Source organism: Felis catus, chromosome A1, assembly GCF_018350175.1.
Source record: "Felis catus isolate Fca126 chromosome A1, F.catus_Fca126_mat1.0, whole genome shotgun sequence".
Taxonomy (NCBI): domain Eukaryota; kingdom Metazoa; phylum Chordata; class Mammalia; order Carnivora; family Felidae; genus Felis; species Felis catus.
The window spans coordinates 186,038,844-186,063,780 of NC_058368.1; the positions used below are offsets into that span (position 1 = coordinate 186,038,844).

The 24,937-nt window shown below is 35.8% G+C and overlaps 1 protein-coding gene across 2 annotated transcripts in view; it reads right to left on the bottom strand.

Moving 5' to 3' along the window:
* The window catches only part of GABRG2 (gamma-aminobutyric acid type A receptor subunit gamma2), a 114,793-nt gene extending 90,693 nt beyond the window's left edge, over positions 1 to 24,100 (bottom strand). The window contains exon 1 of one of the 2 annotated variants that reach the window (XM_003981341.6): positions 23,413 to 24,100. In XM_003981341.6, coding sequence (XP_003981390.1) covers positions 23,413 to 23,519 — 107 coding nt within the window. In that variant the 5' untranslated portion in view covers positions 23,520 to 24,100. The remainder of the gene's footprint in view (positions 1 to 23,412) is intronic. The other variant, XM_003981342.6, reaches the window with a different exon arrangement.
* Between the last annotated feature and the right edge of the window lie 837 nt (positions 24,101 to 24,937).

Consider the following 24,937-nt stretch of genomic DNA (forward strand, 5'->3'; position numbering starts at 1 on the left):
CAACGGGGAAAAACTGAGAGCTTTCTCCCTGAGATCAGGAACACGACAGGGATGTCCACTCTCACTGATATTGTTTAACATAGGGTTGGAAGTGCTAGCATCAGCAATCAGACAACAAAAGGAAATCAAAGGCATCAAAATTGGCAAAGATGAAGTCAAGCTTTCACTTTTTGCAGATGACATGATATTATACATGGAAAATCCGATAGACTACACCAAAAGTCTGCTAGAACTGATACATGAATTTAGCAAACTTGCAGGATACAAAATCAATGTACAGATCAGTTGCATTCTTATACACTAATAATGAAGCAACAGAAAGACAAAGAAACTGATCCCATTCACAATTGCACCAAGAAGCATAAAATACCTAGGGATAAATCTAATCAAAGATGTAAAAGATCTGTATGCTGAGAACTATAGAAAGCTTATGAAAGAAATTGAAGAAGATATAAAAAATGGAAAAACATTCCATGCTCATGGATTGGAAGAATAAATATTGTCAAAATGTCAATACTACCCAAAGCTATCTACACATTCAATGCAATCCCAATCAAAATTGCACCACATTCTTCTCAAAACTAGAACAAGCAATCCTAAACTTCATTGGAACCGCAAAAGGCCCCGAATAGCCAAAGTAATTTTGAAGAAGAAGACCAAAGCAGGAGGCGTCACAATCCCAGACTTTAGCCTCTACTACAAAGCTGTAATCATCAAGACAGCATGGTATTGGCACAAAAACAGACACATAGACCAAGGGAATAGAATAGAAACGCCAGAACTAGAACCACAAACGTATGGCCAACTCATCTTTGACAAAGCAGGAAAGAACATCCAATGGAAAAAAGACAGCCTCTTTAACAAATGGTGCCGGGAGAACTGGACAGCAACATGCAGAAGGTTGAAACTAGACCACTTTCTCACACCATTCACAAAAATAAACTTCAAAATGGATAAAGGACCAGAATGTGAGACAGGAAACCATCAAAACCCTAGAGGAGAAAGCAGGAAAAGACCTCTCTGACCTCAGCCATAGCAATTTCTTACTTGACACATCCCCAAAGGCAAGGGAATTAAAAGCAAAAATGAACTACTGGGACCTTATGAAGATAAAAAGCTTCTGCACAGCAAAGGAAACAACCAACAAAACTAAAAGGCAACCAACGGAATGGGAAAAGATATTTGCAAATGACATATCGGACATAGGGCTAGTATCCAAAATCTATAAAGAGCTCACCAAACTGCACACCCGAAAAACAAATAACCCAGTGAAGAAATGGGCAGATAACATGAATAGACACTTCTCTAAAGAAGACATCCGGATGGCCAACAGGCACATGAAAAGATGCTCAACATCACTCCTCATCAGGGAAATACAAATCAAAACCACACTCAGATATCACCTCATGCCAGTCAGAATGGCCAAAATGAACAAATCAGGAGACTATAGATGCTGGAGAGGATGTGGAGAAACGGGAACCCTCTTGCACTGTTGGTGGGAATGCAAATTGGTGCAGCCGCTCTGGAAAGCAGTGTGGAGGTTCCTCAGAAAATTAAAAATAGACCTACCCTATGACCCAGCAATAGCACTGCTAGGAATTTATCCAAGGGATACAGGAGTACTGATGCATAGGGCCACTTGTACCCCAATGTTCATAGTAGCACTCTCAACAATAGCCAAATTATGGAAAGAGCCTAAATGTCCATCAACTGACGAATGAATAAAAAAAAAAAATTGTGGTTTATATACACAATGGAGTACTACGTGGCAATGAGAAAGAATGAAATATGGCCCTTTGTAGCAACGTGGATGGAACTGGAGAGTGTGATGTTAAGTGAAATAAGCCATACAGAGAAAGACAGATACCATATGGTTTCACTCTTATGTGGATCCTGAGAAACTTAACAGAAACCCATGGGGGAGGGGAAGGAAAAAAAAAAAGAAGTTAGAGTGGAAGAGAGCCAAAGCATAAGAGACTCTTAAAAACTGAGGACAAACTGAGGGTTGATGGGGGGTAGGAGGGAGGGGAGGGTGGGTGAGGGGTTTTGAGGAGGACACCTGTTGGGATGAGCACTGGGTGTTGTATGGAAACCAATTTGACAATAAACTTCATATATTGAAAAAAATAAATAAATAAAATTCTGTGTCTCCCTCTCTTTGTTCCCCTCCCCTGATTGTGTTCCCCACCCCCTCAAAAATAAATGAACACTAAAAGAAAAAAAAAAAAAGCAGAGCTTGTAATTTAACCTCATGGATGTGATCAAGCATCTCAAACTCTTTATCAGTTTGGAGAGCCGTGCACACTCCAGGAGCAAGACATACATATCAACCAGTTCATTTTAAACGATGTCCTCCAGCCACTGCAAAAATTGTCAGAGCAGGTATGGAAGGTGAAATATATGTCTCAAAGGACATGGGACTCATAATGTGATCATGGGAGGAAGGGACTCCACTCTGTATTGTCCAAGGGGACTGGGAACTCTCACAGGATGCTGTGGTGTTCTGTAAACAAGAGCATTGGGGCACCAGTTACTCTTTCACCTAGGGCCTTTAGTGGCCTATGCAATTCTGTACCTCCCAGTAAGGACATGTAAGGAACCTGTGCATAACCTGTTGGGAATGCTCTCTGCCCATGTGTGTACCCAAGTGCGGATATACAAAAAGGGGAGTGTTACAGCAAGGAAGCAAATCCCTAAGTATCAATTCTGGTAATGAATTTTCCTATTTATGATGATTTCCTTAGCTCTTACCAGGTTCAATTTTTTAATATTAGGTTAACAGCTGTGGGTAAATATGCTTATTTGACTGAGTCCATTATCACACATATATATTCCAGTGTGTAAATGCAAACTGTTTTTTTTTATTAGCAATCACCAACGATCCATATCAAATAACTCTCTGTGGGGTTTTATTAGGTAAGATAAATTTCAAGGCAAGTCTCAGAACATTCAAACTAAATTGGGGAGCACTGGAATATATAATCATAAACCCTAATGTAGGATAAGCTTCATGGTGCCCTGGTTAGCTTCACAACTATGTATTTAAAAACTCTGATTCTTTGTATCTCACCCTTCTATCCTCTGTCAGCTTCAACGCAAAGGTAGCTTGACTTTGCAGTCAGGAGAAGCTAACTCCAACTCCTAAATTCTATGCCTCTTTATTTACATCTATGAAAACATAGAGAAACTCTTCCAGAAATTCTCTCAAAAAGAAGGAAGTCCTCAGAAGGTCTAATTTCATGCATCACTAGCCAAATACATAGGAATTCACACATATGAAACTATGATCCAAGGCCAAGGGTGGGATTATATTAATTATTTTAGTCTAACTATCCTACCACTAGTATTCAAGATGGAATTAGCTTCACAAAAAAGCATGAAGACTTCACAGACACCCAAGGGAAATTGGGACAATTAATAAAGTGAGGAGAGGAAATGTGGAAAAGGCAACCACAACACTGATTGGGGTCCAGGGGTGTACACAGAAAAAAAATAGAAAAGAAAAGAAAATCAATGTTAGGTCTAGAATTATTCCTGAAGTCCATTTTCTCTGGGTTAGCCACTTCACCATCCTTGTTGGTTTGTTTTAACTGTTCTTGAATAAAAGTGGGAGACTGTGGAGCAACTAGGACTCATTCACTACTGGTGGGAAAACATTTTGGCATTGTCTGCTAGTGATAATCACCCCGAAAAAGTCCATCCCTAGATTTATTTCAAAAAGAAACACATGCACATATCCACTCAAAGACTTGTCCAGAAATATTCGTAGTTGCATTATTAGTAATAGATATAAACATAAAACAAAACATGACCCAAACAGATAAGAACATAATTCAGTAGAATGGATTAATAAAATACAGTATATTCACATAATATTATACAACAATACAAATTGGTGAACTATTACTAAATTCAGCAAAATGAAATCTGAAAAATAAAAATTTGAGCAAAAGATACTACACATACACTCATATACACACACCCACATGCTGTTTCTGCATATAAAATGTAATAAAAGGCAGGGACTTCTGGGTGGCTCAGTTGGTTGAATGTCTGACTCTTGATTTTGGCTCAGATCATGATCTCATGGTCGTGGGATTAAGCCCCATGTCTTGAGATTCTCTAGCCTCCTCTCTCTCTCTACCCCCTCCCCTACTAGTGCTCTCTCTCTCTTCAAATAAATAAGCCTTTAAAAAATTTAATAAAAGGCAAAATTCAACTATCGAGCTCAAAGTCAAAACAATGGTTTCTTTGGGGGAAGGGAAAGAAGAAGAAAATGAGGAAGGAGGTGAGGCTGTTTCCTAGGGTGCTAACAATATTTTATTGCCAGTTGTGGTTGGTGATTATATGGATTTTGTGATGATTCATTGAGCCATCTTTAGTCCTTTTGTACTTTGCATACATTTTTGCTTCACAACAACAATAACAACAACAACAAAGCATTTAAAAATTAGGTTTAGGTGTGAGCGCTAAAAGTAGAACATTAGGTTCCTAAGAGCAAGAAATGTTTTCCGTCTCCAACAGTGTCATTTTCAGAAAATTTGCCAAGTGCCTGCCACTTGACAAAACACACAATGAATAGTTTCCAAAATACTGAATGAATCAAGGAGAATGTGGGTTATTTTTAAAAATTGAATGTTGGCAAAATTCACATGGTAAAATTTACTCTATTTAAAAATGTACACATGTAACAATTATAGCTAATATTAAATTGAGCTGCTCTTATAATATGCCATCATATAATTGCCATCACCTTTTTTGTTAAATGCTATAATTCTTTGCATGTGAAAACTCAGGTAACATACACTGAAGATGTCTTTGAGAGTTAAAAAGGAAACAAGGCCATGGCTAACTCTAAAAACCAGACACCAACTGTCTATAGCTGTTGGATAGAATAGAAATAAAGTGTTGATGGTAAATTGTGCTAAGAAAGAAATGTCAATGAATACTAGAATTCTTATGGTGTAAACATTGATATTTATATAGATAATAATGATTATTAAACTGGCACATTCCTAATTTATCCCTTTATTTATAAAGTATTTTTATGTCATTTTTTTTACCAAGTGATAAAAATAATAATATTCTCAAATTCTTGTTTGGGTAAACTTTGCCACAGAGTAAAAGCTATGGCTTCAAAACCTGAATGATCTTGGGAAAGTGAAACAACTCTTCTTGCAATCTATATACTAATACGGAACTTTTAAAAGGCAGTACCCTAAAGTGGGGCCATAACATGTTGATCTCATGCAACAATTTTTTTTCTATGAGGTAGCAGAACTTAGCCACTGCACTTGCATTATTGTCGGACTGTGACAACGCAGTGACAAACTCGACCAATATAATTTAGGGGGGCTGCTCTCCTTCATTCTAGAAATACACAGTTTTCTATTTTTAGAAATAGTGTTTCAGGGTACACTGGAAATTCAAGATAGCATTATCCTCAAAATTTATGTCCTATTAAGATCATCCCATATCAGTATTTCCAAGAACCTAGGACAATTGTCCTTGGTAACCAAGGCAGCTTTAAATGTCACATAGGAATAGCATTAAGACACTGAAACATGTAATTTGAAATTTTTCCCTTTTTAATTTTCTTTTAGCATATTCAGTTATATTAAGGACATTGTCTTGGTTTATTTGTAATTTGTCTTTAGCCACATTTGCCAATTTACTAATCTGCTTTCTAAGGAGAACATCAAGCTTAGCACTTCTAGTAGAAAGTAATATATACATTTAAAATGTCATAACACCACCCTGGTTTCATTGTATCTACTTTGCAGTTGTCTTGCATTATGAAAAGTAAAAATGATTTTTAAGATTTTCTTTTATTATTTAATGTATTAAATAAAATAATATGCTTTAAAAAGATACCAGTTTTATGAAAGATATCAAGGAAATAAATGATCAGATGTCACTGAGATGTGGCAAAAACCATGAAGGTAGCCAAATTTGGGAAATAATGCCTTATAGATTTAGATTTCTTGGTCCTTCACTTAATTAGCATGTATTTGAGATTCTTTTGTGCAGAGCACAACTGCAGATGGAAAGAAATAGAAAGTTCAATGCTGATATCAAAACACCTTTCATCTATTTGAGGAAACAAATACCTGAAAAGTTAGAAACAGGCAACACTTAACTAACAACACAAGGCAATAATAAAAACACTGTCATATGGTAGACCATGACTAATCTCTGTCGGCAGTACCTCCAACTTGATGTTAAGGTTATTTCTATGAATGTGCTTTTGCATTTGCTGCAAAACCTTAATTTCTGTAGTAAGAAGGATAGTTTTCTCTGGAACATAAAACATTTTGAAGAACTAATACAACTTTTGCTCTTCCAGCAAAATAAAAGTCACACATATAAAAACTGTTCCCATATTTGCAAGGAGGCCACACATGTGGTTAGGAGGATCTCTGTGTACTTTCTCCCAAAGGTTAAACTGTCCCAGATTTAGGTTAGTTTAAGGGTCACTGAAAACTAGTGTAAGAAAATGAAGGATGGGGGCACTTGGTTGGCTTAGTCATTAGAGCATGTCAGTGTTATGAGTTCAAGCCCAATATTGGGTGTACAGATTATTTAAAAAATAAAATCTTAAAAGAAAAGAAAGAAAGGAAAATGCAGGCTGATTCTATTATATGCAATATCTACATATATTCAGATGTTTATTCAAATGTATTCAAAATATGTTGAAAATTCCTATCTTTGGACACTGTTCTGTGAGAGCAGAAAGTAAAATATTCCAATTTTGTTTTAATATTCAGATGTTTGGAAATATGGAGCTCATTTATTCAGGTGGCTGATTGAATTTTCACTTTTATGTGGAATTTTACCAACATGAGTACATACATCTGAGTGAGAATAATTATAGAAAATGTTTTTTCTCTCCTTTGTTTCTTTATTTTCTAAAATTGTACTGTATCTTTAAGTCAATACAATTTCCAACACCCTCTCTGGCCATGGTTACTTCTAGATCACTCTTAATGTTTTATTATTTGGCTCTTCTTGCCTAAAACATTTTCTTAAAATCAAGGTTTTATTAGTCACTTTAAAAAATTAATCAAATCTGTGGCACCTGGGTGTCTCAGTCAGTTAAGTGTCTGACTTCAGCTCAGGTCATGATCCAGTGGTTCATGGGTTCCAGCCCTGCGTCAGGCTCTGCGCTAACAGCTCAGAGCCTGAAGCCTGCTTCATGGATTCTGTTCCCTCTCTCTCTGTCCCTCCTTTGCTCATTCTCTCCCTCTCTCTCTCTGTCTCTCTCTCTCAAAAATAATTAAAACGTTAAAAAAATTAATCGTCTTATCTTTCAGTTTTCTTCCTCCTCAATTTCCCTATCCCTGTTGTATAAGTAATCCATTTTTATCTCATTATAATGTAAATTTACATAACTAGGAATTATAAATACTCCAGATCATAGAAATTTTTATTCAATCATTAATTCACTTTGTATTAATCATTATGAAAGTATTGTAGATGTTAACAAAAAAAAACTGTACTGAAAATGAGAATAAGTGCTCTGTAGATGTATTTTACAGAGTCCATACTTACTTTTGTTCTTAGAATTCCAAAACAATGGAAAAAAAGAAATCCCAATAGAATTTGAAATCACCCTAACTTCGCCCCAGTTTAAGCACATTTTAAATTGTCATGCTGGTTCATAGGCAAATTAAAAATTTTAACAGAGAAAGCCCAGTTTTTATCATTTATGTACTAACAAACTTAGATCCTGTATCAGGAAATAAGGTTAAAAGCTTTAAGTGATAATGAATTCATATCATGTACAGACTGCCTTAATGGAATAACAATGTCAATTAGTGTCTTTTCTAGATAGCGTATTATTACTTTTTTCAAGAGACTGATAACCTAATGCACAAGCTACAAAAAGAGGCTCCCACAGAATCCATACTTCCATGTGTTCCCTAACGGTATTCTTTCCATTCTTTCCAGTATCCTCAGGTACATAATCACCAGTGGTGTCAAAGTAGATCAAATTGCTGGTTACCATTTCGGTGATATCACTATCATTGAAAAAGTCCTGATTAATTCAGTCAACAGTACAATCTCGAGTCAATATAAAAGAAACTTCCATCTCATCTGGAAAAACTTAATATGATCATGTTGTGTAAGCATTCCAGAAAAAAATAATCTAGTAATCCATTTTAAAGTTATTATTCCATAAGATATTTAATTCTGTCATACAAATAGTAGATTGCTGAGTAATAGTATGTATGTTTAACCTTATACAAAATTGTCCAATTATTCCTACTAGCAATGTATAAGAGTTTCAGTTGCTCCACATCCTTACCAACCCTTAGTCTTGCCAGTATTTTTTTTTATTCTACCCATTCTGATAAGCGTATACTGGTATCGTAATGTACATTTACATTTAATGGCTATGACAGTTGAACCTCTTTTTGTGTGTGCTTACTGACATCTCGATAACTTAGATGAATCTCAAAAGCACTATATGGAGTCAACTAGATGATGCCACTTATATAATATTCTTCAGAAGAAAACAACTACACTAATGAATAAAAGACCAGTTTTTGCCAAGATTTAAGGGAGGGAGAGTGGTTTGACTACAAAGGGTGGTAGGACGGAGTTATTTTGGGAAGGGGAGTAATAGAACAATTCAGTATCCTGATACTGAATTACAAGAATTTATGTTTGTATTAAAATTCATAAAACTCCCTACCAAAAAAGGTCAGTTATGCTTGATGTTAACCTAAAAATGAAACAAAGAGCTATTATGCTGTAAACTTAAATCACTGAACATTTGAAAATATTCTTTGATATGAGATATTTGTGAAATTTCCAGATACTAAAGTATGAGGTAATTGAGTCTAAACATTTAAAAATCTTCTGGGGAAAAAGGAATTTTATTAATGAAATGGTAATGTGATTTCCTTTTAAATTGGTACAATGATATTTGGATTTCTTTTAGCTTTTTAGATGGAATATTACTTTTCATGGCTTTGTTGTTCACAGATTATGTTCAGCAACATATTTTATGGATAAGAAATAAGTATACTTTTGTTAATGCTCTTGGAGAATCCCTTAAAATCTAAAATTCAGTCATCCAAATAACTGCTCTTAAGTCATATTGATTAATTTGGTAATAAGAGACTACATTGCTACTTCTTAGACACAGAATATTCATCTTTATAAAATATATTTGTTTAAACACATTATTTAAATATAGTGCAATCATTTCATAACAATGCCACAAAATAATTACTACACTTCAAATAATTGACATAATAGAATTAATAACTAACTCTTGATCCCACTAAGATTCTGTAGCAAACTGTAGAACGCTACTATATATAACTCTAAGGAAGGTTAAAGTAAAAAATTTCATTAATTGCAGGCAATTGAGAATTGGTAGGTAAATTGCAACTCTTACCATTCCCCAAATCATAGAGGCACACTTCTTCCTTAAGAAAAAAAATTGATGGTGTTATTATATAAGGCATTTCCCCTGACACAAACCCCTTACCTGGAATATAATTCAACTTTTTCACTAAAGCTACAACTCCATGTAATAGGAAGTAGATTTCTGCCTCCTAAATCCTATGTCCTGACTTTTTCATTCTTAGTTACTATCCTCCAGCCATCTGGGCCTTTTTTTAGTTCCTAAATCACACCAAGTTCTTACTCCATTCAGGACCCTTGCACAAGCAGTTACCTATGATAAGAACCATCTTCACTTCAATATTTTCATGGATAATTTTTTTAACACTCATATAAACTCAATTTCTTACCCATTAGTCAGAATGGCCTTTCCTGACCATTCTACCTAAAGTAATTCTTTTCTTTTCTCCATCATATCAAATTTTTATTTCTTCAACACTCACCTCTCTTTGAAGTTTGTGTACTGTTTTTCCCTAGACTGTAAGGTCTAAAAGAATTAAGAAGGTATCTATTTTTCTCATGGTTTTATCTCCATCCCCTAGTATAGTGCCAAACAAGTATTGGGAATGCAACAAATATTTATTTATGGCAGGAAAGCAGGAGACAAGAAGGAGGAAATTTGTCTGCTTTGCATTTGTTAAATTCATGTTTAACATAGCAATTTAAAGCTCAACAAGAGTCTAATGACATCCCATGATAGCCTATTTCAAGGAGAAAATGGACAGAACCACATGGACCTATGGGTTGAAAAAAATGATTGAGCATGAAATGTTTACCTGGTTACACAATTTCCTTAAATCAGAGGCAGTAAGTGAAACAAATAAATATAAAATAGAATATTTTCTATAAGTAAATTTATAAAAGTATAATTATAATATATAATAAATAGTATAGTGTTTTGCTTTTAAAAGCATGTCTTTATTCTAGAAAATAACTTCCACAAGAGCAAGGACTGGTTTGTCTCATTCAATGCTTTTCAGCATTCGGCATAGTGCCAGGAACATAGTGGCTATGGATTAAACAAAAAGTGATTCACAAAATAAACAGGAATTAAGAAGGGCACTATTCACATCACCTAAATCAGAGTATGTAACCACTAATTCCAAACTTCTGCTTTATGTGCATTTTTCTGATAAATTTCATTTATACCTAAACATCTACTAAGATTCTGCTTAGGAGATTACTTGGAATCTGAGGTCCAAATAATAAAATTGATGAGAAAATATCTCTCTCCCTATTATGATTCTCTACAGAGTCTACTTTCATACTTATTCATCAGAGAAATTGAGCTGTATATGGGAATGGTAGCATATCTACAAAAAGGAGCTCTTATCATGGACCTCAGAAACTCTGTAAATGGCCTGTTGACCACAAGGGTATTTGAAAAGTCACATGTTTCAAGGAGTACTTAATGGCCAACAGGGCCATTATGTTGTCCATTGAGTTCATTTTATTTGTTGTTTATTGTATTATATAAATATTTGGGGGAGGTGACATGTGGTGTGACTAAGAAGTTTTCTTTGTCCATTTAGGTAAGGTATCACTACCGGATATTTTTCATCCTTTTAACTATAAGAATTAGTTCAGTTAAATATCTTTTACTATGATCTCTCCTTTTTAACCATGAAATAGAAGAGATTTATATTAAAAATATTCTTCAATCCTAAAACATCTCAATGATGGAAATTCTGAATTATAGAATTTCAAAATCTTCAAAAGAAAATTGAGAGGGAAGAAGCTCTGAAAGTAGTATGTGTAAGGGAGATAGGAAAATTAAACTAGCATTTGAAAGAAAACAGTAAAATATAGTGGGAGAGTCAAGTTGTATCTGATGAGAAATAAGAAGCTGACACTCGAGAGGTTGTCAGGGATCAGATCATGAAAGACCATATTGAGTATTCACATGCCCAGTTTGCCTGGGAAAGTTCCAGTTGGCATCTGTGATCCTGACAGAATTATTAATAATTATACCCTTTCACTATAAAAATGTCTCCATTTTGTGTAACAAATATATGGTATATTACCTGCAAGTCTACCTAAGACAACTGGATCTTATGGTATTAGGGGAGTTACTGCAAATATTTAATGTGGCAATATAACAACCATATTTGTATTTCAAGAAGTCATTCTGGGGGCCCCTGGGTGGCTCAATCGGTTAAGCCTCTGACTTCGGCTCAAGTCATGATCTCATTTATGGTTTGTGAGTTTGAGCCCCGCGTCAGGCTCTGCGCTGACATCTCAGGGCCTGGAGCCTGATTCGGATTCTCTCTCTCTCTCTTTCTCTCTCTCTCTCCCTCTCTCTCTCTCTCTCTCTCTCTCTCTGCCACTCCCCCCCTTGTGCTCTGTCTCTCTCTCAAAAATAAATAAAATGTAAAAAAATTTTAAAAATAAGTTATTCCGAAGTAAAACTATTTTTATTTGCAGATAACAATATTGCATATAAAAAATCATAAGGGACCTATAAGAACTACTGGAATAACTTTTAGAACAAATACCAGAGGATATAAAAGTAATATACAAAATATATTGTTTTTCTATAAAATAATAATAAACAGAAAATAATTTAAAAACATAACTTAAAATGAGACAAAATACTTAATAAACTTAAGGAGAATGTGCAGTGTCTACATTGAAATATATAATTAGTGAGAAGAACTTAAGAAAACCTAAACATGAAGAAAGATAAACCATGTCCATGGATTGTAGGACTTAACATTGTCAAAATGTCAATAATTTTTAACTTGATCTATACATTCAGTACCACTTCAAAAGAGACACAGCAGGACATTTTTCTTTTGTTTGTTTTTGTATAAGTTGACAAATTTACTAAAAATATGTGAGGATATAAAAGATGTAAAATAGACAAATCAGATCTTGCAAAAGAAAAATACATAAGGATCTATTTCATATTCAGTGCCTTGTTTCAAGATTTATTACAAGGCTACAATGATCAAAGTTATATGGTACTGACTTAAGAATAGTCAAGTAGACCAATGGAATAGAAGACAGATTTCAGAAACAGACCTCAACATACATGTTAATAACATTTTGACAAAGTTCAAAGGAACGTCAGTAGGAAAAGGAAAATCTCCCCAGAAAATAGGGCTAAGACCATTGGATAAATGTATAGGGGAAATGAATCTCATCCTCTAACATATTAAATGAAAATAATAAAAAATTGAGATGGATCAAAGAGAAAGCTATAATTACAAAGCCTCTAGAAAAAAATATGAAAATATTTTTGCAAACTTGGGGGAGGCAAATATCTTAGATAGGATAGAAAACCACTAACCAGAATAGAAACAATGACAAATTATACTTTAAAATTGAACATTTTGTTCATCTAATCAGTAAACAATAAGCCCATAGACTGGAAAAATATTTTCAATACTTATATCTGACAAAGGACTTTTATTTATAATTCATAAAGTACTCCTACAAATCAATAATAAAATATATCAAAACAAACAAAAAACCTGAATAGGTCCAACTTTACTCCCACTGTAATGGTTAAAACCCCAAAGGCTTTAGTTACCAGCTTCTGACATGTCCCCAGTGATCCTTATCTTCCTGGTATTCACACATTCACACTTTTACCTAAACCTTTCCCACTGTGTATCAGGATTGTTCTCTGTTACTAACACCACATGGCAATAGTATTGGTACATAATTATAAGATTTTATTACAAAATTCTATGGCTTCTATCTTGAGTTCTCTCTTGCACGCATGAGCGTGCATTCTCTCTTTCTCTCTTCTTTCTTTTCACTCCACTTCTCCATCACCATGGAAGGGCCACCAGTCAAGGAAATGGAGCTTCCTATCAATATAGGAGTGAACATGGGAATGGATTGTCCAGAACCTTCAGATAACTGGAACCCTGTTCAAGAATTTTATTGCAACCTCATGAGAGATCGTCAACCAGAATCATCCAACTAATTCACCCCTGGATTTCTGATCCTCAGAAACCTTGTAAGAAACCTTTGGATACCTGCTTATATAGAAATAGATAACTAAAACAAAGGCAGACGATACCTAAAGTTGTAAGGGTTTGCAGCAACTTGAACTGTCACACATTAGAAAATTGTTCCAATAATTTCTTATAATATACAAATAAATCAATTCTGTGTCCCATCAATCCCACCAAGAGAAACGGAAACAGGTCCAAAGAAACACTTGTACAGTAATGTCCTTGCCAGCTTTGTCCAAACTGCTTCAAATTGGATACATCAAGAAAAGACTCAGTAAACATGCTGCAATTCATGCCATGGATTCTTAACAATAAAAAGGAACTCATAATATCTGCAACATTATTATGTCTCAAAAACGTTATGTTTAGCAAAAGCAGCTAGGTACAACCTGTTGATTTCATCACTATCAAGTTCTAGAACAGGAAAAAAAAAGTCTATGGTGAGAAAAGCCACAAGAGAGACTACCAGAAGAAGGGAGGAAAGGGAGAGTAGACAGGTAGCTAGTTGGAAAGGAGCACAAGAAAAGCTACAGGTGTAATGGAAAGTAATATATATTAAAAACCTGTGTGTGTGTGTGTGTGTGTGTGTGTGTGTGTGTGTGCGTGCGTGTAGGAGGGATGGTTATACTAGTGGATACATTTGAAAAAATTACATCTAACTATGCACCTAAATTCTGAATATTTTATTACATCCCAATTGTCTTTATTTAAATAATATATTTGATACAAGGAAAGTCTCTTTGCTGTGTGGTAAATTAGTAAGATAGCAAAACTGGAATCAGAACGATACTTTGGGTGACTGATATAGTACCCTACACAACAGATAATGTTGAGTTTAATTCTATGATATCTATTAGGCACAAAGAAAAACGTGAGTTAGTCATGACACTTAATAGCAAAATATCAGCTTGGATTGTCTCCTTCCTCCTTACTCTCCAGGGTTTGCTGGACAACAACATGGGTTTGCTCTGAAAAATGGGTTGAGTAATTTTGCTCAGAAACTCAAAGACAGTGATTTCACACTATCTCTGGAAAAAGATGCTCCTTTGCATATCATTAAGGAAGCTATCTTCAAGAAGTTTCATATGTTGGCATATATTCTTATTATATTGGCATCTAATTGACATCTGTTAGAAATATTAAGTTTACAATAATGATCTAAAATCAATGATTAGCATTAAGTTTACAATAATGATCTAAAATCAATGATTAGCATAGACAAACTTGGGGACCTCTCCCCTATTTTCTTTTCCTATACAAGTCAAGGTAGGAGACTAAAGAACTAGAGAATTTTTATTAAGAAACTCTCTTCTGCACTCTCCTAAAATTTGGAGTTTAACAGAGGTGGAGAAGACACTTCTGCTTCTAGGAATATCCCCAGGAAATAGACCCTATAGTAGTAACAAAAACAATAACAAAAATGACAACATACAAGGGATGATTAACATGTGTGAAGCCCTTTACATGTATCATATCAATTACTACACAAAATAATCTTATGTAAAATTATTATCTTCCTTTTTTTATTTGAAGACACTAAGACTACATGAAGGTGGCTGAGGGCCATCAAGTGATGGTAGGGAGAGCATTGGAATCTGGTCAAGTGTGGCTCCATAGTTTATGTTCTTTAAGGACTACATTACACTATAGGACCTATTTGCTTTTTTTGTTTTTACTGGCAGCTGTATATGCTGAACTTAGAGTGAGATACTGTTAGGAAAATAAAAAGGCTTTTCTTTCTTCCCTTTATAAAAAACGACAAATTTCAGGGAAAAGAAAATGAATTTTTAATTATTTAATTGAAAAAGAATTATTAAAGATCTATTAGAGGCAAAGCCCTTCTCTAAAAGCCTGGGTTATATCAGTAGACAAATCAGCAACTTTGCTTTCATTAATCCTGGCTTCTAGCTAAGGGAGGCAGAAAATGAAAAGTAAAAAATAATAAACCTGTAAGCAACATATAATAAAATTATCTGCTTAATTACTGAAGGCTTGAAGTATAACGAAGGATCAAACATAGAAGAGGATAAGTGGAATTTTGAGTACAAGGTTGAGGGTTGTTTGCAACATTACATTGAATAATCAGTGTAGGCCTCATTGGGAAAGTAATATTTGAGAAAAGACTTGAAGTAGGTGAACTAGCCAGTGGATACTTGGAAGAAATATTGCAAAGGTAACAGAATTTTTTAATTAAAAAAATTTTTTAAATGTTTATTTTTGAGAGAGAGAGACAGAGAGACAGAGAGAGAATAGGCGAGGGAGGGGCAGAGAGAGAGGGAGACACAGAATCTGAAGCAGACTCCAGGCTCTGAGCTGTCAGCACAGAGTCTGACTCAGGGCTCAAACCCATGAACTGTGAGATAGTGACCTGATCTCAAGTCAGACCAGACACTTAATGACTGAACCACCCAGGCGCCCTGGGAACAGAATATTAAATATACTTTCCCTGTTGTCATGACCAATGTCGAGAACAGAGAAAAAATGGCAAGAAGTGTTAGGATCTCATTTAATACAAACATGTTAGGCACCAAAAAGAGGCAGACCTTGCTAGAGAAGGCTAAAACAGGTCATGGATTCCTTTTCCTTTTCCCAGTTTGGAGCCACATAATAGATGTGTAAGGAATCAATGACAGAGGTGTTCTTACAGAAGAAGGTTATTGGCCTATGAGTAGAAAGAGTTGTGCAATTTCATATCCCCTCCTCCCATGGAGGTACTTGCTCCACTTCTATCTCAAGACAATTAAAAAAGAAGTCACAAAATCCACTCATAGATGTCCACTGTGAGAGAAAACTAAGGAGGGCAATTGCTATCCCTACCCCAAACAGAAAATTGCATACCTGCTTCAGTGCTCTCTGAAACAGAGTGGATAGAGAACTCTTAGGTAAATTTGGCCTTTATTCTCTATAATCTGAAGAGTCTAAATGACTAGCCTGATTCTTTCCTGAAGAAGTCTAAAGGTAATAGGCTTATTTGAATGACCCAATAGTGAATAGAGTTAGAAAGATCTTCACTTCTAGAATCTGACAGGGAGTTTGCTAAGTCTATCAGTTCATATTTTATTCCTCCCTCACTCCCTCCCTCCTTCCTTCTTCCCTCTCTCTCTCCCTCCCTCTCCTCTCTGCCCTTCCCATGAATGCCAAAACAAATAAATGCCAAAACAAAACAAAATCATGTTGGAATTGTCTTTAAAAACTGTCTGGTGAGATGATGCTAGCAGGGAATCAGGGTGGATATATTTTGGAGTGGAGCTGAAGGGGTGTCATCCAACATCAGCCATCATATAGTATAACTCATGTCAGGGAATAATGTGATGCTATAGGTCCCCAAAAGTGGGAAGGAGAAAGAGGGTAAATTCATAGAACCCATCCAATCTCCCCATGAAAGAATAATTCAACATTTAGATATCTGTCACCCAGATAATACAAAGTAAGATCTTTCTCCTCCTTTAATTATCTTCTATCTTTCCACTCCAATCTCAAAAAATAGTCAAAAACAGCATAACAAGAGCATAACAAGCCTAACAGCATAACAAGCATAACAAGAACAGCATAACAAAAAAGTCAAAAACAAGCATGACAAGCCAAATCCTAGGTCAAGCCTGATCAAAAGAATAGAAGAAAAAACAAAACAAAACTCACTGGGAGGTTGAAAGATCAATTTAGATGAGAGTTTAATACCTAAAAACAAGATTATTCTAAACTCTAAAATAAAGAGAAAACTTATAGGATTTGTCTTAGATATTGGCCAGGTGTGAGGAAAAGAGATTCAACAGATGAGGTTTGAAGAGAAACACGATTTCTAGGCTGTACATAGCAAGTTCAATAAATCTGTTATTGGGAGGTTCAGGCAAATTTTAAGTATCATCTCCTAAGAGAAGACATGAAATTAAAGATCTACAAAAATCCTTAGAAAAAAAAATAATGAAAGACGAAATCAAGGCAACTAAACTAAATATTCAAGCAGAAATAATATTACTACTTCAATATCTGGGTATCTCTATGTTCAATATGTTAATAGTTAAGGTTGACACTTTAATCACCTCAATCATACAAGCAACTGCTTAATTAACTTTGGCATATGATAGCTTAATATCAAAGTGCTTAAGCTTTAATTTCCAGAGGAGTATGAACTTACACCTAGAAATTGGGGCTTTATTTTTTTTCTGAGAATTTTTGCATGCACATTCTTTTCTCTGGTCTCATGAGTTTGATAAGGAAAATAATATTTTTCTTTGTGAAAGCTGTAGGAAATGAGATATGGAGAAGTTAAGGGACTAGTCTGAGTCTTCTTGAATATTAGTTGTACAGCAGGATTAAAACTCCTCTAATCACATTATCAGGGCAATAATCCAAACTACACAAGTATAGCCACCCTTTTGCTTTCTAACGGTAAGAAAATACTTGGATTGTTTTGAGATATGAAAGGCCTCTCTAGTTGACTTTACTGAGAGGGTTGTTTGCTATTCATTTCTCCCATATTCTGGAGAATAAATATCCTTTAAAAGAAAATAAAAAACCCTTCTTTAAGTTACACATTAGTGGCTTGGAGTAAAAATAAAATTTAACTCCAAATCATATTAATCCCTATAGTATTGTGATAAGATTGCAAAATATGGTAATAATTCTATATCATTAAAAAATCATTGTATAACTCTATAGATAAAATGCCATGTAAATGCTAAATAAGTAGCACTGGCATTACACTCTCCACCCATTAATAAGAAAAACCATATGAATAGCAAATAAAATAATAGTGGGGAAAACAAGAATACTTTTAAGCAAAGATCCTTTATAATCATTGAAACCCTGCCATGAACACAAGTTTGGTTGTAGAACCAAAGTCTATGTAGTAAGACAAATATGTACTTGTTCCCCTTCAATTACAAGTATGTGTCATTCCAGGGGCACCTGGGTGGCTCAGTTGGTTGAGCATCTGACTCCGGCTCAGGTCATGATCTCACAGTTTTTGAGTTTGAGTCCTGCATCGCGCTCTGTGCTGACAGCTCAGAGCCTGGAGCCTGCTTCAGATTCTGTGTCTCCCTCTCTCTCTGCCCCTCCCCACTTGTGCTCTGTCTCTCTCTGTCTCTCAAAAATAAACAAATGTTAAGAAAAAAACATTTAAAAAAACAAGTATGTGTCATTCCAGCAAAGTCTACTTGTATTTGAACAATGAAAAGCCTGTTTGGGAATGGCTAGGAAACTGTGGCAGTGACAAGGAGCCAGAGCCCTACTAACATATTTACAACAAAGATAAAGTCTCCAAAGTTAACATTATTTCCCTTCAATTTGAAAAATTCTTTTTTTTTAAGTTTGTTTATTTTCAGGGGCACCTGGGTGGCTCAGTCAGTTGGGCGTCCGACTTCAGCTCAGGTCATGATCTCACAGTTCGTGAGTTCAAGCCCCAAGTCGGGCTCTGTGCTGACAGCTTAGAGCCTGGAGCCTGCTTAAAATTCTATGTCTCCCTCTCTCTCTGCTCCTCCCCCACTCATGCTCTGTCTCTCTCTCTCTCCTTCAAAAATAAGTAAAAACATTAAAAAATTTTAAGTCTATATATTTTCAGAGAGACAGAGACAGTGCAAGTGGGGAGGAGCAGAGAGACTGAGAGCGAGAGACAGAGAGAGAGAGAATTCCAAACAGGCTCCACGCTACCAGCACTGAGACCAATGTGGGGCTTGAACTCATGAACTGTGAGATCATGACCTGAGCTGAAATCAAAAGTCGGATGTTTAACCAACTGAGCCACCCAGGCACTCCCAACTTGAAAATTTTTTGACATGGAAGCAAATTTCAAGTGTGTAGAACGGAGACCTGTATCATTAAGTATTCTGTAGTTCAATTATTTTGAGGAGATTATTCTAAATGAAGTCTAAGATATCAGACAGACATTTATGTAACTACTTAAATTAAAAGCCAATTCTTAAATTCCTGCCTATAAGTCAAATATTTTGTGTAGATGGTGATGAGCAGCTGGATTTTGAGAAATACTGGGTGATCATATTTTTCTTTTTTTCTTTTTTTTCCAGGTACATGTTTGCCCCAGGGTAGACTGTTTGAAATTTTACACCTACAACTAAGCAATTAACTATGCTGAGGAAATTATTTTTCTTCTAAATAAAACCAAGTGGAGGATTTAGAAATATAGGAAAGAATAAGGTTGTAGCTAGAGATGAATTCTGTTAACAAACAGGGTTATAGTGAAGAATCACAAGATCCTCTCTACAAGCAGGATCATAGCCTGTTAAAGTTAAAACTATGAAAAAATTGGTTATGAGTCAAAATCTTTAGCAGCTCACCGTAAGAGTCACCTGAAGCATTTCTGTTCAGAGAACAGCTGAGAACAGAAAATATTTACAAGTCTTGAACTCAGTTTTCTTCTTTTATAATTCAGTGTGGGGCACCTGAGTGGCTCAGTCAGTTAATCATCCAACTCTTGGTTTCAACTCATGATCTCAAGGTCTGTATAGGTTCAAGCCCCAAGTCAGGCTCTGTGCTGACAGTGTAGAGCCTGCTTGGGATTCTCTCCCTCCTTCTTTCTCTCTCTCTCTCTCTGTGTCCTTCCTCTGTTCATGTTCTAACTCTTTCAAAATAAACTCAAAAAAATAAAAAATAAATTAATAAATGAAATAAAATTCAGTGCTCAAACTTCAAGGTAAGGGTTACATTTAATATCAGAAAGTTAATCAAATTCATGTCTATTCAATCTATCCTTGAAAAAATTATGTTATAAAAATCTTATTTTATTCTGATAAAATAAAAATATATTTGCTTTTAACACTTATTCCTATTTATTCTAAAAAGTTTCTATTACATTAAAATTTCTATTTCTTTTTTCTTGTTAGGGTATCTTTACTCTGAGGTGGAATGTAGTTACATTGAAAGAGTTTATAAAATTGTAAAATTTGTTTTAAAACCTGTATGTATGAAAAGTTGTACATGGAGTGTATGTAGTTTGTGAATATAATTACACACACATTCAAACATGTATGCATATTTTATTTTTTCAGCCAATGTTTACTCACACATGAGTTGGGTTTACTAAAATTCTTTCTAGGTATTCCTTATCCTTTGTGGTTTATATAATATGCCCAATGTTACAAATGAAAAATTCTGTATATGAAATTGACTCATTATGCTCAGTTGAATAAAATAGCATTATTCAAAGCACTTGTAAATATTAAATATGGTGATAAATAAACTTCTAGAAATCAGCAAAGTAAATACCACTTTTTTTCAATGTGGGTCTAGGGTACTTATTGGAAGTGAATATTCCTGAGATCCATCCCAGAAATAAAGATTCAGAATCTTTCAGTGTAGGGTTCAGGAATCTCCATTTTGGCAAGTTTTTTAGGTGATTCTTATGACAGCACTATAAACAAGATACAGGACAGTTTACATAATTTTGAGTTTCAGAAACTAATATTTCCCACACAAGAAGAGATATTAGGTGCTAACATCCTCATCCCAATGCTTTATATCCTCTTTGTTTTCCTTTGGTATAAACACAACGTAATAAATTTAGTCAATTTAATAAGGGGTAAAAACTTATTCTTTGCAGGTATATAAATGAAAAAGTCAATTAAATATTTGTTTCTTAAAGTTCCCTTAAACTTTCTAGGTGGTTCTACTGCCACTATTTACCCCCCAAACCTCTCTTAAATTGGCTCCTAGGATCCCACATTTTCCCAGATGCTTTTTTGTCCTCCTTTAGAATCAGCTTTAGACATCAAAGCTTCTATTTCCATCCAGCCCTATTCAGCCACTCAAATGGCTTTTTTTTTATGAGATTGCAGCAAACTAAAACTCTGATCACATTCTCTGCACTAAACTGCAATGACTCCATTCCCTCTCATTACTGAGAAAATATGCAAATCTTCCTATTGGAGAGTTTACATTACACATTATTTACATTATTTAGAGCTATCTAAAAAGCTCATCTAGGGTACTAAGCAAAGAATTGAAAATTAAAATATATCACTAAAGTTTTACTTTTTTATATAATATTGGAAAAGTCAGAGCTGTGGCAACAAAAAGGCATGTTAAATATGATACTATTATGAAAAATAACAAAATTATATATTTTTCATTAAAATAAGGCTATTGGAGATAAATAAGAATATCTTCATTGATTTAGTTATAAAATTGTTTACTAAGATAGACATGAAGAAGAAGGAAAGACATATTTCCCTATGTCCTGTCTAGATTTCAATCCACAGGTTTCATAACTGGTAACAATATGAGAATGATATTCTATCCATAAGCAACTATCAACTCTTTAATTCCTGAGACAAATTAAGAGCTACACAAAACACTGGACAGAAATATATATGCATAATTTTTAAATAGAAAAAATGATTTTCCAGGATTCCACTCAAATGTATTGCATAGAACAATTTCCAGTGAATGGTAGTATACACTTCTGAGAAACCTACCTAATCTTATACTCTTAATGAAAACACATTCTATTTTTATAGTAAAGAACAAAGGTATGAAAAGTGCTGAAAGAATTAAGCAGAACCTGTCTCTGCTTAAAAACTCCAAAAAAAAAAAAAAAAAAAGGCTTTCACTCCTTGTTTTCCCTGTGTCTCTTCTTTATCAGAAATCTTTATCTGCCAATACCTACCCTAGAGAATGGAGGACCAGAGAAGTTAACTAGAAAATTTTGATAAAATAAAAGTTTAACCCTCATGCCTTCTGTCTTCTTTTGCCACAACTACTACACAAGAGTATCAACTCCCACAAAAACCTTAGGGCAATGACTTGATTTCTTCTATAGCTAGTTTTTTTCTCTTCTTTTTGTGGGGTGCTAGGTGGAGGAAGATGAGAGTAATTCTTCCAGAGCTTTACTTCAAAATGACAGTATAGAGGAAAGTAAGAAATGTAAGTAGTGGACTTCTAACTTGACTTTGGCCCTGGCTAGAAATCCTGAGGGTATGTGTACGTGAGGTCCAGGGGCTATTCAGGTGTGTAAATAAATGATGATCTATAGGTGGAAGAATATTCTCCTGATACTTTTGGTGCAATGAAGTTCAGGAAAATTTGGGTGCAAAGCACTTCAGAGCATATAATTGCTCAGCGTTTTTAGGAATTCATCTTCCCCTTACCCATTTTCCATTTAGTGCAGCAAGGCTTTAAGGTATCAATGCATAACTTCACAATTTTGGCTTAACATTTACTTCGTTCAGCTTATTTTTCAACACTGCAGCAAGACCACCTCTTTTCTAGCCATATATCCTCTATAAATTCATCAACTACATTATCCACCCCATGCCCCAGTCCTCCTCCCACCTCCTGGAGGGTGTAGAGAAATCAGAATAGCCCCCCCACCACCACCACCCCCAGAGGTTTTTAGTGCTCTCTGGCTCCCTTGGCCTGTCTGCACTATAGGGATGTCCTGTATAGAATTAGAGCTGTCCTATGGGATTAGATAAGCTTCTTTTCCTTTTGGCCCTAACTGGGACTGCTGTCCCTGGTGCTGAACCATGTCTGCCCATCAGGGAATCTGCTGCTAGGTCAATGGGGCTGAATAGAAAATCTGGCTGACTGATCTTAAGAATGTCCAGGTGCAGGAGCAAGCAATACTTTGGTGTACAGGAACGGAACCCCTCCCTGCCACATACATACATCTCCTGGGTGTGATCCAGGATCCCATTTGCAGTTTTCTGCTCTAGACCCCCCACCCAAAATGCCTCCAACATGGCCTCAATTGCCGGCATGTATCAGTTCAGCCCACCTCCATATCAGATTGCAGTATTATCAAAATGCTACTCCCCAAATACAAAGTCTTCATGACGTTAGCTTTTCTACTCTAAAACAAAACAAATAAAACCAAAAAAAATTAAGAAATAAATGAAAGTGACCTTCCCCTTTTCTCCCTCTCTTTTCTGCCCCCCTATTTTCACATTCCCCTCATTTATAACCCCATATCCCAGAACAGTGTTTAAAATCTGGGTGGTCTCCCTATTTCCACATCCCTCCCCCCTCCCCCACGTCTCCGGAACAAAACAACGCTGAAAACAGCACATCTTACCCGGGGTAGAGCGATAGCAGGAGCAGAATCCACACCGTCATTTTCTGTGAAAATACAGGAGTCGAGTAGTCTGAGCTTCCTGTGCTCCATATATTTGTCGGACTCATCGCTTTTTTTCCTCCTCTGCCTCTAGCCTCTTGGTTGCAGAAGGATCCCTCCCCTTTGTATTATTATTATGCTTATGATCTGATGGTGGCTCCCCCCACCTGCCTCTAGTAGGTCCCTTCACTGAGATGCTGTGTTGCCATCAGCTCTGGGAATTAATATTCAGGGGGCAGAAATAAGATCAACACAAACGCTTGCAGATACCATCAAAGCGTCAGCTCTGGGAGCGGCTTCCAAGACTAGGGGAATAATGTATTTGAGGCAGGGGGAGGGTACAGGGAGAGACGCACACCGAGACAAATAAGGGAGAGAGATGCGCGCACACTCTACACATACTCCTGCCCCTGACACTTACACATACTCCCCGGGTCCATCGTTTTAGGATTATTTGTTTGCTGTTTTGATTTTTTTTCTTTTAGTGAGGGCAGGTAGGGCTAAGGCTGTGTGTGTGTGTGTGTGTGTGTGTGTGTGTGTGTGTGTGTGTAAAAGAAATTTAAAAAAAATCAAAGAGTCTCTGCGTGATTAACTATCACGCAGATTAACTATGAGGTCAAAGTGGAAGTGATGCACGCTGCTGCAGCACGAATTAACACATGCGTGGTGTCTTCCCAGCGCTTTTAAACTCCTTACTGCACACACAAGCATGCAAAGACTGACTTTCATGGGAACGAGAGATGCTTTAGCAAGCCCCTAAACTATATCACCAGTGACAGAAGGTTTGTCTCATCAGATCTGCCAAGAATCCTTATTAAAATCGTGAAGTCTTAGAAGTCACGGTTACACTGTAGGAGGAGGAGGGGCAGAAGTGGGGGATGGGGGAGGAATGACCATTTCTCTCTAAATCTCCCTGTAGGGAAACAGATTTGGTGAATTTTCCATTTGAATGAAGGGAGAAAACATTGATAGAATTAAAAGACAAGAAAAAATTCTATGCTCCCCAGGATTCACTCCTCCCTTTTTTGTTCCCCTTCCCCAGTGAAAATGTAAAGACACAAACACTTGAAGGATGAAAATAATTACACTGAGATAGTTAAGTAAAGAATATAGACCACAAAATAGTGGCTGCTTTTTGAAGAGAGTTGGTCAAAGGGGAAAGGTCAAGAGGACATTTAATAATATAAGGAGATTTCTATTCACTGTACGGGAATTGCCTTTTTTGTTGTTGTTATTCTGCTTGGTGACAATCCTGAAAATTTCTGGGGTGGATGAGTCGTGGTAGCATGCTTCCTTCTTGCTTAGAATGTTACCATGGATACTGATACATGGGAGATATCCCTCTGTGTCATCCTAGTTCATCTGCCACAGAGGAAACCCCATTACTCATCATAAGAAGAAAGTGAAAATTGTTTCAAGTTTCCAGTAGAGTCCAGACCACAGCAAAGATGTTTATGAACAGATACAGGTGAAGAGGACTAATAAG